The 12,628-nt window shown below is 66.5% G+C and overlaps 1 protein-coding gene across 1 annotated transcript in view; it reads right to left on the bottom strand.

The window, feature by feature from the left end:
• KMT2D (lysine methyltransferase 2D) overlaps nucleotides 1–12,628 on the bottom strand; it is a 46,998-nt gene that overhangs the window by 3,629 nt on the left and 30,741 nt on the right. Inside the window, exons 36-54 of the mRNA XM_038378462.2 lie at nucleotides 12,280–12,403; nucleotides 12,098–12,185; nucleotides 11,617–11,683; nucleotides 11,100–11,332; nucleotides 7,224–10,250; nucleotides 6,936–7,079; nucleotides 6,150–6,314; nucleotides 5,784–5,940; nucleotides 5,367–5,448; nucleotides 4,954–5,129; nucleotides 4,522–4,667; nucleotides 4,209–4,344; nucleotides 3,965–4,104; nucleotides 2,544–3,678; nucleotides 2,053–2,189; nucleotides 1,609–1,739; nucleotides 1,101–1,386; nucleotides 868–941; nucleotides 62–170 (exon numbers count right to left, since the gene is read on the bottom strand). Of these exons, the coding sequence (XP_038234390.1) occupies nucleotides 62–170; nucleotides 868–941; nucleotides 1,101–1,386; nucleotides 1,609–1,739; nucleotides 2,053–2,189; nucleotides 2,544–3,678; nucleotides 3,965–4,104; nucleotides 4,209–4,344; nucleotides 4,522–4,667; nucleotides 4,954–5,129; nucleotides 5,367–5,448; nucleotides 5,784–5,940; nucleotides 6,150–6,314; nucleotides 6,936–7,079; nucleotides 7,224–10,250; nucleotides 11,100–11,332; nucleotides 11,617–11,683; nucleotides 12,098–12,185; nucleotides 12,280–12,403 (6,557 nt within the window). The remainder of the gene's footprint in view (nucleotides 1–61; nucleotides 171–867; nucleotides 942–1,100; nucleotides 1,387–1,608; nucleotides 1,740–2,052; nucleotides 2,190–2,543; nucleotides 3,679–3,964; nucleotides 4,105–4,208; nucleotides 4,345–4,521; nucleotides 4,668–4,953; nucleotides 5,130–5,366; nucleotides 5,449–5,783; nucleotides 5,941–6,149; nucleotides 6,315–6,935; nucleotides 7,080–7,223; nucleotides 10,251–11,099; nucleotides 11,333–11,616; nucleotides 11,684–12,097; nucleotides 12,186–12,279; nucleotides 12,404–12,628) is intronic.

The raw sequence follows: 12,628 nt of genomic DNA on the forward strand, positions 1-12,628 counted from the left end.
CGCACGCCAGAAGCCCCGATGCCAGGCTGGGACCACCCCCCCCATGGACCCAGTCCCCTACCTCCTCCCCTTTGGGAATCCGGCGGCTGGAAATGATAATGATCTTATCTTCCTTGTCAAAGGTCACGACCTCAGCCACACAGTTTGGGGCACACGAGTGGTTAATGTACCTGGCAGGAAGGGCAGAGAGGAGGGCATCAGAGTGGGGATCTGGAGACAAGAGGTGAGCCCAGGTGAGGGGTCAGGCCCTGCGTTCCCCTCCCCCCACAGCAGGAATGCTCAGGCACAGCTTGTGGGGTGAAATACAAGACTTGATACCTTGAATCAATGCCAGAGACCCATTGCGCAGCTTAGGAGGGGAAAAAGGATGCCTGACATACAGAGCAGAGGGTGGGGGGGCTAGAGCCAGGACTCCTGGGTTCTCTTCCCAGCTCTGCCACTGCCAAATCCCTTCCTCACTCTGCCTCAGTTTCCAAGTTCCCCATAGGCCCCAGCTCATGGGGCTGACACGGGCTAAGCCAGCCAGGTTTACAGGGAGCAATGTGACTGCGCTCACCCAACAGGGCAGGTACCCCCTGTGCAGCTGGCCTTTCAACCAGAGATCGCATCAGACTTGAACCCAGCACCTTTCGGATTGTAGTCGAGTGCCATAAGTTCTCAGCCACTGCCCTCCGCACAGCGGGGGGGGGGGGGGAGAGGGGGTTGTCAGAGACTGCAGAGCACCCATCTGAACAAAGCTAGAGCGGGCAAGTGGCTCCCCCGGGGGCATTTCCCCCAAACTCCAGCACCACCTCCCCCGGGGGCCATTTGCCCCAAACCCCAGTACCGCCGCCATCCCCCCCCCGACCATGTGCCCTACACCCTCACCTGGCTGGGCCCCCTGTCAGCGTGGCATCGATGACGTGTTCATTGTTGATGCGGAACATGTAGATTCCTCTGTTCTGGGAGCCGGAAGAGCAGAGAAAGCCAGTTATGCAGCCGCAGGGCAAGGGTGTCCCTTGGACAACCCAGGGTCTGAACCCACAGGGTGCTCCAGGCCCCCACCCAGTCCCTGTGGCATCTCCCCCTCCCTCCCCCCCAGACCTGCCCCTCACACACACCTGCTCCTCGTAGATCTTCTCGCGCCGGTTGGCCACCTCGTTGCGGATGATGGTGCCGATGTACTCGATGACCATGGTGTGCTTCTCCAGGTCCTTGGCGGCATAGAGCCCCAGCCCCTGGATGCGGGAGCGCGCCAGGTACACGTTGTTCTTCCACTCGGTCTTGAGGCGGCGGTACTGCGAGGACTTGGAGTGCACAAACTGCTTGCTGTAGGGCGTGTTGGTCTCGCCCGTGAAGGTGCTCTGGTAGGCCTTGGACATGCTGGTGCTGTTCAGGGTGTGGGGCCTGCAGCAGGCGGACAGCATGGGCACGGCGGCAGTGGGGGGAGGGACCAGCACTGACCTCCCCCCCAGCCCCGAGCACATGGGGCCCCAACGGAGTGGCTGGGAGAGCCCAGCCCGTTGAGGCTCAGTTTGCAATTCCCTCCCGCCCAGCCCCAGGCCAGGGCCCCTCCCCCACAGGTGGCCCCCCCAAGGGGCATGGCCCCCCTCCCTCTCCCTCGCTAACCGTTTGTAGTGGGTGAGGATCTTGGGCTCGGAGCGGGCACAGCCGGTGGGGTTGATCATGAGTGGCAGCTCCATCAGCGGGTGGCGCCCATAGCGGAACAGGTAATTCTGGCAGCTCTCCACGCCAGGCAGCTGGGAGGGACCAAGCAGAACCCACCGTGGGTTGGCTGACAGCACCACAGTCCCGGTGCCTGGAGGGGACCCACTGAAAAGGGAGCCCCGTTCCGCACCTCCATCCCCTCGGAGGCATGGAGCTACCCCTCGGGGTGCGAGTGCTTCCCTGAATGTGCCCAGCTGGCACCGGCCCCCGGGCTGGGCCACAGTCTCTGGGGGGTCCCAACCGATGTGGTTCCAAGCATATCGCTGGGTGCTGTGTCCCTCCCACCCCTCGCTGTCGGGAGACCCCCATCGGGTGAGGGGTTCAGGGCTCCCCCCCGGTACATACGGACTCGGCGATGCGCAGCACCGCGTGCACTGTGAGACCAAAGAGCTCCTCGCCCTTCAGGTACTCGGGGAAGAGCCGCAGCATGTCGGCCTCCTTCCTCATGGCCGCCACTGGCTCGATGATGCGGTTCCAGACGGCTGCGGGGGGGAGGGAGGAGAGGGAGGGAAAAAGATGAGACGTGGCTTCCTGACCTGCTCCCCGCCAGCCCCCCTCACCCCCTGCAGCGATTCCCTGTGGCCTGGCAAACAAGCCCAAGGCATCAACTCCCTCACCACAGTGAAATGCAGCCACCCCTGGGCGAGCTGCAGCAGCAGGTTAACAGCCACAGAATTATGCTGCCAGAGACGGGTCACCCAGTGCTCCAATGCAGCCACCTCTAGGGTGGGACACAACAGCTGTTTATACAGGGATCCCCCACCCAATGCTGAACAGCGGCTGACTCTGGGGTGGGGAGCAGCAGCTGGCTAACTGAGAGCCGGGCCCAGCCTCACCCTGTGGCGAGGAGTCGGTGAAGACCAGATCCTCCAGGCCCTGCTCAATGACCTGCACCACGAACTCGGGGCGCCCGTTGTTCTCGCAGATGGTGCAGCGGTAGCAGCAGCGGCGGTTGTTGGTGCGCAGGCTCCAGTAGATGCGGGTGGCCTCGAAGCCCACGGGGTAGAGGGCCGTGACGCTGTGGAAGTCGCCCATCTGGTGGGGCAGCAGCTGGCCGATGGCGTGGAAGAGCAGGCCGCCCACGCGGAACATGTGCAGGCGCTCGCCGCGCTGGATGATGCTGGCGATCTGTTTCACCTCGTCACGCTCGATGTAGACGCGCCGGAAGACGGTGAAGGTGCTGAGCTCCTGGTCGCAGGGGCCCTTGAGCTTGTGCAGCGGGCACAGCATGGTCTTGTCCTTGAAGAACATGCACTTGGCCCGGATGGCGCAGGCGAAGTGGTAGACGCTGGGGCAGCGGATGCGGTTGCAGCTGTTGGTGGCGCCTGTCTTCTGGCATAGGGAGCACTTGGTGAGCAGCCCTCGGTGCAGCGCCCCCTCCACGTTGATCAGTGCCCCGCCCTGCGTCTCGTACACCTCGGTGGACCACAGGGCGCAGTTCAGGTGCACCCAGAGGTCCAGGTCAAGGTTGAGGAGGCGGGCGGGCCCGTCGGTGGCACCGTCCCCCTCCTCGTGGCAGAAGCAGCATTTGCGCAGGTCCTGGGGCACCTTCTCGGGCCGCAGGGTGGTGCCCAGCTTCTCGATGAACTCGGAGATCTCCTTCTCGCCATCCTGCTTGGCGCCACCCTTCTGGATGGTGATGAGGAAGCGCAGCCGCTTCCACCGTACCCCCTTCCACTTCTTGAGCCGGGGCCGGGGCTCCTCTCCCTCCTCCGGGGGCCGCGAGCGCTGCTTGAGCTTGGGTGGCGAACATGCCACCTCCTCCTTGGAGGGTGGGGAGGGGGGCGCGGGGGCCACCTCGGGGGGTGCCTCGGGGATCCTGTCCCCGTGGGCGGGGCTGGCAGGGGAGGGGACGAGGGGGGACAGGGGTGGGGATGGCTCCGGGGGCAGGACGGAGAGCTGACGCACGTCCAGGTTGGAAACATTGTTCACGTAGCAGTGCTGCACAGTCTTCTCCAGCGCCGGGCTCTCCTGGGGGCACAGAGCAGGGCGGATCAGAGCATGGGTGCAGAGCGGGCTGGGCATGAGGGCGCTGGCCCAGGGCTTCCCAGCACCTTCCCTCCCCCACGGAGCCAAACAGCCCCGCTGGGGAGACCGGGGGGCTCGCCCAGGAGATCAGTCCAGCCAGAGGCTGCCAAGCCAGAGTGCAGCTGGCCCTGGGATTTGACCTTCAGAGCTGCCCCCCCATCCCCATTCTGGCCCCGGGCCAAGAGATACCTCCGCCCCCCCGAGAAGCCCCCCGCCATGGGTCACTGACCTGTTTGAGCAGCGTCAGGATGTCCAGCTCATTTTTGAGGCTGTACCCCGGCAGCATGGCGTCAAACTGCTTCAGCCACTCGGTGCCAGCGTCGGGGGCTTTCCCTGCCAGCGCTGCCTTGGCCTTGCCACCGAGCCCACCTACGAGAGAGACGGGACCCCGTGGCTCCACTGCTGGCTCCCGGCAGGGGATGGAGAAACCCTCCGCCCACAGGGGTTCTCCCCCGGGGCTGCCCAATACTCACCAGCCCCGTCCGTCTCCACCTTCTTGGCCTCAGGCCCGGAGCCCCGCACTGGGCTCTCGGGGAACAGCACCTCATAGGAGCTGGGGATCCTCATGCGGAGCAGCTCAGCCACGGCCACCATGACGCCATTCAGGTTCTGGGGGGCGAGAGGCAGGGCTGGGTCAGAGACGCTGCTGCGGCCCCAGCCAGGGCAGGACCCTGCTCCTGAGCTCCCCAAGGGCAGGGCCCGGCGAGACGATGCCGGGGGCTCTCCGCATGGGCTGAAGGGAGCCCCAGCCCTCCCCGCTCCCCCCACACACGGCGCCTCCCCCACCTTAGCAGCTGCGGCCGAGACAGTCAGCATGACAGAGACTTCGCTGCCCTTCCCCTTCTCCCAGGCGATGCCTTGCGCCAGGGCCACCTTCCCGCCGTGCTCCCCGAAGGGCTCCCGTGCCTCGGGGGGCCTTGGGTCAGGGAACACTGAGACCAGGAGAAAAAACAAGTTAGGTGCGAGCTGCGCCCGCCCGCAGCCCCGTGAAGGGACCCCGCCGCACACGGCACCCAGCCGAACCCAGCCCACCCTCCAGGGCCTCCCCATACACCCTTCACCCAGCCCCCAAGCTGACCCAGCCCCCCCCCCACACATTGCACCCAAGCCAACCCAGCCCTTAAAGGGGCACTCACCCACCAGGATATCCCAGCCCACCTCCTGCCCCCAGGTACCCAGCCCACCTTACTGGGACCCTCACCCCCTGCCCATGCCCACCTGGGATGCTGGCCCTGGGGATAATGGGGATGACCGGCGACAGCACCCGCTCCTGCAGCTCCGGCTTCGCCTCGGCTAGCAGGGGGAAGCGGGGCGGCTCCTCGCCCAGGACGCTCTCAGGGGACGAGGCGGGGACGATGCTGTCGGGGGAGTCGCTCTCCTCGTCGCTCTCCATTCTGAGGGGAGATGCTGATGAGACCCCGCAGACCAGGGACCCCTCGGCCCCTCCTGCCATCGCTGGCGAGAGCCCGGGGGGGGGCCCTCGCCCCTCCCACACTGCACCCAGGAGACTCCCCACAACCCCAGCACGGTGTTTGGCACAGCCAGAGGACACCCCCACCCTCCCCAAGGCAGCTGGGGAGGGGCAAAGCAACGGCACAGCCCAGAACGGGAGCCTTCCCCCGGCCCCTCACCTCACGTCCTCCGTCTGGTTGTGGGGGGGTGTGGGCAGGGCTGCCAGCAGGTCCAGGCTCTTCACTTCCACGGCGGGCGCGTCTGGGCGAGGGAAGGAGGGCGAGGGTCAGCAAGCACCAAGGCCTGGCGCACGGAGCCAGACGCTCCCTGCCATGGGCATGCCGCCCAGCCCATCAGCCCCGCCCCTGGCCCATCAGCCCCGCCCACCTCCTCCCCTCCCCCATCAGCCCCACTCACCCTGCCAGAAGCTCCTCCCACATCCCATCAGTGCTGCTCCCGGGTTGGCCAACAGGGGGCACCGGGGTACCCACACAACCCCCCACCAGAGCTCACTGCTCCCCCGGGGAGGGGTAGGTCCGCAGCTCCCCCCTGGGCCCCAGCTGTGGGGCTGCGTGCGCAGCCCTTGCGTGCCTTACCCTTCCGGCCTTCGGCTTCCCGGGCCTGGTCCGGCTCCTTGGGCTGCTCGGTCAGCTCCTCCGAGGAGGTGACGCCGTTCACCATCTTCTGCTGCACAGAGGGGGGCGGAGTGGGGGGCAGCGAGGAGGGTGGGGTGGGCGGGTTGCTCAGGTTGTTCTGCCAGGAGAGGATCCATCATGGATGGTCACAGTCAGGCAGCATCCCGCCCCCTCCTCACCCCCCAATCCCTGCTCTCCCCGCCCTCTCCCCACCCCCAATCCCTGCTCTTCCTGCCTTTCCCCCTCCCCCCAAAGCGGGTGGCTCAGTTCACCCACAGATAGGGAGACTGAGGCACGGGGCCCTGCCCAGGCTGGGGCGGGCAGTACCTTGGTGAGCAGCTGGGTGTAGTAGTCGGGGACGCTGTCCAGCACGGCGCTGCCGAACGCCCCCTTCAGCTGGCTCTTGCCGTTGATGGGGCTGCTGCCGAAGGGCGCAAAGAGGCTGAAGTTGGCCGTGATGGTGGGTTCCACCAGGGGCAGCAGGGAGAGCTCCTGTCGGGGGAGGGAGGCAGTCAGGAGGGGAAACCCCCCAAAACTGCCCAAGGCATGAACGCATGGGCAGCTTAACCCCTCTGGGCTGGTACAGACGATAGGGTACCCCCCAGCGTTCCCTCTCGGTTTTTACGTCCATGTGTGGAATGAATTTTGTTATATGCACCGATATGGAGCTGATGTGTGGTGGGGCCGAGGGGTTTGAAGTGTGTGGGGGGGGGGCGAGAAGCGGGCTCTGGGGTGGGGCTGAGGGGTGCGGGAGGAGGCTCAGGGCTGAGGCAGAGGGTTGGGGTGGGGGTGAGGGCTTTAGGGTGCAGTCTGCCCAGGGACTGCGGTGGGGAGAGAGGACTCCCACCAGCCCTCCCCAGCAGCAGCAGGTCCATGCAGGGGCCGGTGGGGAGAGCCCTCCCACCACTGCAGCCCTGAGCTCCTGCGGGAGCACCCAGTTTAGAGGGAACTTGGCCCCAATCCGGGGGTGGGGGACTCCTCAGTGTGCGACCTGACCAGACCAGGAAGCCTTGAGAGGCCCACCAATCTCAGCCCCTGGAAACGGCAGGGCCAGGTTGGGCTACACGAGGTGCCAGGGGGCACACGACGGCGGGACAGGGCAACAGCGGTTACCTGCTTCAGCTGCTTCATTAGGGCCTCGCTGGATTTGAGCCCATCCTCCTTGCGCAGCTTCTTGCGTGAGGCAGCCACTCGCTCCCCGCTCTTCTGGGCCCGTTTGGGCTTCGGGGCTGGGGGCTTCTTGCTGGCGGAGGGATCCTGTGGGGAGAGGGCGAGTCACAGGGCTGCCTGCTGCCCCACCCCACCCCACCCCCACTGCAAGGCAGGGGAAGGGTGAGTGCTCTACACACCCCTGCATTTACCCCCCCATACCCCCGCACACCCGGCACGGCCCCTGCTCACCTCTCTGCTGGGGGGCGCTGCCTGCAGCCTCTGCTCCAGCCCTGAGAGCTTGCCGTCACTGTGCCCATTGAGCTCGGACCGCAGCCCCTCGGTGGAGCGCTGCGACGCCAGCTGCACGTTCTTGGCCCGCAGCAGCTTCTGCAGCAGCAGGTGCCCAGCCTCAGACCTGGCGCCCGCCAGCAGCTGGCTACCCATCAGGAGCTTGTTGGCTGGGGTGGGCGCTGGCTCCCCATTGGCCTCGCGTTTTACAGCTTGGCCCCCGCCCAGCACGCACGGTGCCGTCTCCTCCTTGGGCTCCTGCTTGATGCAGACCCCGGGGGCCTCAGTTGGCAGGGCCCCCCCTTCCAGAGGAGAGGCCTGTGGGCCTGGCCTTTCTACCACCCGCCCGTTGACTTGACTCCCGGCCAGGCTGCGGTCCAGTGGCTTTCTCGATCCATCCATGGGCTCCATGCTGGGAGAGGAGTTGGGACCCTGCGCTCCTGGCTCCCAGTGGCCAGGGGTCCCAGCAAAGGACTCCTCCCCTGTTTGGCTGGGGGGTGGCTTTGGGACAGTGGGCACCAGCTCTGCCAGGAAGCTATTCTGGGTGGGCGTCAGCCTGTGCTCGGGCTGCACCCCAGCGCTCTGAGCCACACTGGGCGGCCTGGCCAGGATGGGCGGGGAGGCTTCCTTTGGCTCTTGGGGGCTCTGTTCCCGGCTGGGTGGGGGGTGCGGATGCACAGAGCCCAGGTTGACCATGCTCACGGGCGCCTGGACCGGGGTGGCTGCCGGCGGAGCTGAGAGTCTGAGCACCCCCTGCTGGGGACTACGCCCCGCCAGCGCCGTGTGCACCAGTTCTGCCAGCGGCTGCTGTGGGGCGCTCAGCGGCACTCTCTGCTGGCCGGCGGACGCTTGCTCCATGACAAACCCTGGCTGCATCTGCTCCGCAGCGGCGGAGGGGCCGGCTGGCCGGACGTGGAACACCGTCCCTGGCTGCCTCGGTTGCTGGTGCACCACGGAGGCCTGCAGGGCCGAGGGAGGGTGCAGCCCTTGCTCTAGCGACGCCTGGGCCTGTCCCGGGAAGGGGCCGGCCTGCCTTAGTGCCTGGCTCTGCTGCAGCAGGCTCTGCTGGTGGCGCTGCACCAGGATGGCCTGGAGCTGCTGCTGCTGCTGCGGGGTGAGGTGCCGCAGCTGCGGGTTTTTGGAGATGACGCCTTGCAGCTGAGCTCGGAACTGGCCCATCACCGGAGCGGACACCTGGCTCAGGACACTCTGTGCGAGGGATGCCTGCGGGACCAGCATGCTCTGCTGCGGCTGCCCCATCGGCCCGGCCTTGTGCTGCCCTGCCGGGCTGGGGAGCCGCTGGCCCACCGTTGGCTGCAGCTGGCTCAGCAGCCCTTTCGGCTGCTGTTCGAGGCTTTGTGCTGGTGGCTGGCCCACAATCCTTTGCGGCGGCGGCTGCACCTGGAGGCTTTGCGCCTGGCTCGTCATGCTCCCGAGCTGCTGTTGCTGTTCTGCTACAGAGCCCTGCGGGGCCAGCAAGTGAGGCCCCTGGGCAGGGTCCGAGTGCGGCTGCTCTTGCCTCACGGCGCCCCCCAGCTGTGCTGGCCCCCCGCTGTTCTGCAGCGGGGGATGAAGCAGGTTGCTTTGCTGCTGGCCCCCCTGCATTCGCTGCGGCTGCTGGAGCTGCAGGGAGCTTGCCAGGGCCTGCTGCTGCCCCAGCTCAGGCTGGTGTTTCTGCAGCTGCTGCTCTCCGCCCAGGGGTGCCCGCGGCTCCTGGCCAGCCAGCGTCAGGGGATTGAGGTTCTGAATGCCCTGCTGCTCCTGAGGGCCCATGTGCGGCTGCCCCCCGAGCTCCTGGCTGCCTGGCCCACCCACGGCGGCGGTCAGCTGAACCTGATGCTGCCCCCTGCCCTCGGCACCCTCTGGGGGCAACGCAGTGCTCTCTGCCCCTCCCTGCTGCTCCTTGGCAGCCGCGCCCTGCGGGGCTGGCTGGCCTCCCTGACTCAAATGTGACATGGAGGGGGACTGGCCCAGGGCCCCATGCTGTGGAAAGTGCTGTATCTGCTGCTTGGCAGCCTGCCCCTGCCCCACGGGGCCCGGCTGGGCAGCCTGCCCCTGCCCCAGCCCCAGCAGGGCCTGATGCTGGGCTCGAGAGCTCTGCTGCTGCTGTGCCAGCAAAGTCCGTGGCTGGCCCAGAAGCCCAGACTGCTGCTGCTGCGCCGGCGACAAAATCAGCCGGTGGCCCACGAGGCCGTGAGTTTGCTGCACCAGCTGAGGCGAGCCCAGTACCCTCTGCTGGTGGGGCGCTAACAGCACCTGCCTCGGGGGGTTCTGGCGGCCCGCGACGCCCTGATGCTGCAGCATGGACACCTGGGAGTGCCCCGTCATCCCTGGCTGCGGCTGCGGCGAGAGCTGCTGCACCAGGATGCCCGGCTGCTTCGGAACCATGGGCTGCCCCCCACCACCCTGCTGAGGGGCGGGGGGCTGCTGCTGCAGCGACACCTGTCCCAGCATGTTTTGCTGCTGCAGCGACACCTGTCCCAGCATGCTTTGCTGCTGCTGCTGCTGCACCTGTCCCAGCATGCTTTGCTGCTGCTGCAGTTTCTGAGCCAGCTGCATCCTCTGTAACTGCCTCTCCTGCATCAGCCGGGTGTCGGCGGCCAGCCCCCGGAGCGCGGGATTCCCAGGGAAGAAGCTGCTGGACGGGCTGGGGACAGCTGCGTTCCCCAGCTGCTGCTGGCCCAGGAAGGACAAGCCCTGCTGGGCTGCCATAGAGACGCCGCCCTGGGGCGAGCGCACGTTGCCTGCTTGCCCTGCCAGCTGGTTGGGCGGCTGGCCCAGGCCTTGCGCCCCCACCATGGCCCCGGTCGGCTGGGGGAGCTGCTGCTGGACACCATGGGCGGAGAGCAGCTGCCCCGGGAGCTTGGCCATGAGCCGGGGGCTCTGCGATGGGCTGAGGGCCATAACGGCGGAGCTCTGCTGGTGCTGCTGCTGCTTGTTGCGGTACTCGGCCATCAGGTTGGTGTGCTCCTTCTGCTGCTTCCGAACCTGCCGGGGAGCGGGCGGTCAGCACTGACGGGCGGGGGCACCCCACAATGTACCCGCCTGGCCCCCGCCTGCCACGGCCGTGACCAGGCACCCCCACCAGCCCGGCCCTCTGCCTTGTCACAGCCGTGACCGGGCACCCCCACCAGCCTGTCACACGCCAGCCCGGCTCTCTGCCTTGTCACAGCCGTGACCGGGCACCCCCATCAGCCCACCACACGCCAGCCCAGCCCCCCACCTGCCACAGCCGTGCCCAGTGCCCCCCACCAGCCCGTCACACACCAGCCCAGCCCTCTGCCTGCCACAGCCGTGCCCAGTGCCCCCCACCAGCCCGTCACATGCCATCCCACCCCTCTGCCTTGTCACAGCTGTGACCAGTGCCCCCCACCAGCTCGTCACACGCCAGCCCAGCCCTCTGCCTGCCACAGCCGTGCCCAGTGCCCCCCACCAGCCCGTCACACGCCAGCCCAGCCCTCTGCCTTCTCACAGCCATGCCCAGTGCCCCCCAACCGGCCCGTCACACGCCAGCCCAGCCCTCTGCCTTGTCACAGCTGTGACCAGGCACCCCCACCAGCCCGGCCCTCTGCCTTGTCACAGCCGCGTCCAGTGCCCCCCAACCAGACAGTCACACGCCAGCCAGGCCCCCCGCCTGCCACAGCTGTACCCAGTGCCCCCCCAACCGGCCTGTCACGCCAGCCTGGCCAACCTCTAACCACGAATTTGCCCCACCCGCAGGTGAAGGCTGCCCCCTGTGCACTGCCATAGTCTCCTCCAGCTGCTCTATCCCCAGGCTTTTCCTCCAGCACCCCCACCCCCTTGGCACACTTGCTCCCCACTCCCCCAGTCCCCCACCTGGTCCAGCTGCTTCTGGATCTTGCTCTGCTGCTCCGTCACCAGCTTGAGCTTCTCAGCGTCGGCCTCGGGGAACTCACGACCAGCCTTCTTGGCGGTGCGCTGCTTGGCGCACAGGGCCTTGCGGGACTTGCGGTGCACACCGATCTGTTCCTCCAGCACCTTCAGCTGCATCTGCAGGAGCTGCTGGGTGTGGAAGAGCCACTCCTCATACTGCCGCTGGTCGGCCTCATCTGCGGAGAGCGGCACTGTGGTGAGGCAGAGCCGTGGAGATGCTCCCCTCCCCCACTGCCCCCGGCCCCCCAGGAAAGATGGTCCCCCGGAGCTGGGTCACTGGGGCTCAGAGAAAATCTAGCATTTCCATTCACAGCCAAGCCTCACAGAGCACCAAGAGGGTGGGGGGCAGCCCAATGCCCAGGGCCAGCCCATACAACCCTCCAAGTGACCCCCGCCCTGGCAGGGGACTCCCCCAGGCAGGGGGTCCCCCCACACTTGCCCCCCAACACCAGCTACTTACTGATGACGCCCTGAGCGAAGGTGGGTGGGTTGGGGCGGGTCTGAGATGGGTCACTGCCACTTCGATCCTAGGAGAGAGAGAGAATGTTTATGGGTTTCAGAGTAGCAGCCGTGTTAGTCTGTATTCACAAAAAGAAAAGGAGTACTTGTGGCACCTTAGAGACTAACAAATTTAAATTTGTTAGTCTCTAAGGTGCCACAAGTACTCCTTTTCTTTTTGAGAATGTTTATGATCATGTACATGCCCCCCCACCCCAGCACCACACACTGCCCCCTGCCCCTGCGCTGCCCCTCACACTGACACCCTCCCCTTTGCAGCCTCCATGCACTCAGCCCGTCTGCAAGGGCGATTCCCGGTGCAGACGCCCGTGACCCACCCAACTCATCTCACACACAAGCCCCACAACAGTGGCGGAGACTCCCAGGTGCTGGGTATTTGCTGGGCAAGGCAGCGCGGGGGGTCCAGACAGCCACGTGCTCACCTGTCCGCTCCCAGCTGGGACGTGGTTCTGCATTTCGATCGTGGCCGTGGCTCCCGAGAGCCGCTGAGCCAGCAGGGACACCTGTTGCCTTTGGTACCAAATCAAGAGAGAAGAATGAACCAGGAACTGCTCCTGCCCTCAGCCGCCTGCCTGCCCCCCTCCCACGCATGCACCCCCCTTACCTGTTCATCCCAGGGGCCACCCCAATGCTTCCCTGAGCCATCACCTTCTTGATGCCCTTCAGCGCTACCATCTTGGCCTTGGCGATGGGGTCCATGATGTCCTCAGCCGCAAACTTATCCAGGTCTGCGTGGAGAGGGAGCATCAGCCAGAGCCCACTGCAGGGCTCCCACCCCTGGCAGACCCAGCTGCTTCCCCCTGGCTAACACCCACCAGGCTCCGAGACCACAGGAGGAACCGCCACCCCCCTGCGTGGGAGTCTCAGTGCCCCCAACCCAGAGAAGAGGAGCAGCTGACAATAGACATGGCTAAAGGGTGCCAATTTGCAGAATCCATGCTTGGCGGGCCCAA

The sequence above is a fragment of the Dermochelys coriacea genome, chromosome 20, assembly GCF_009764565.3.
Source record: "Dermochelys coriacea isolate rDerCor1 chromosome 20, rDerCor1.pri.v4, whole genome shotgun sequence".
Lineage (NCBI taxonomy): Eukaryota > Metazoa > Chordata > Testudines > Dermochelyidae > Dermochelys > Dermochelys coriacea.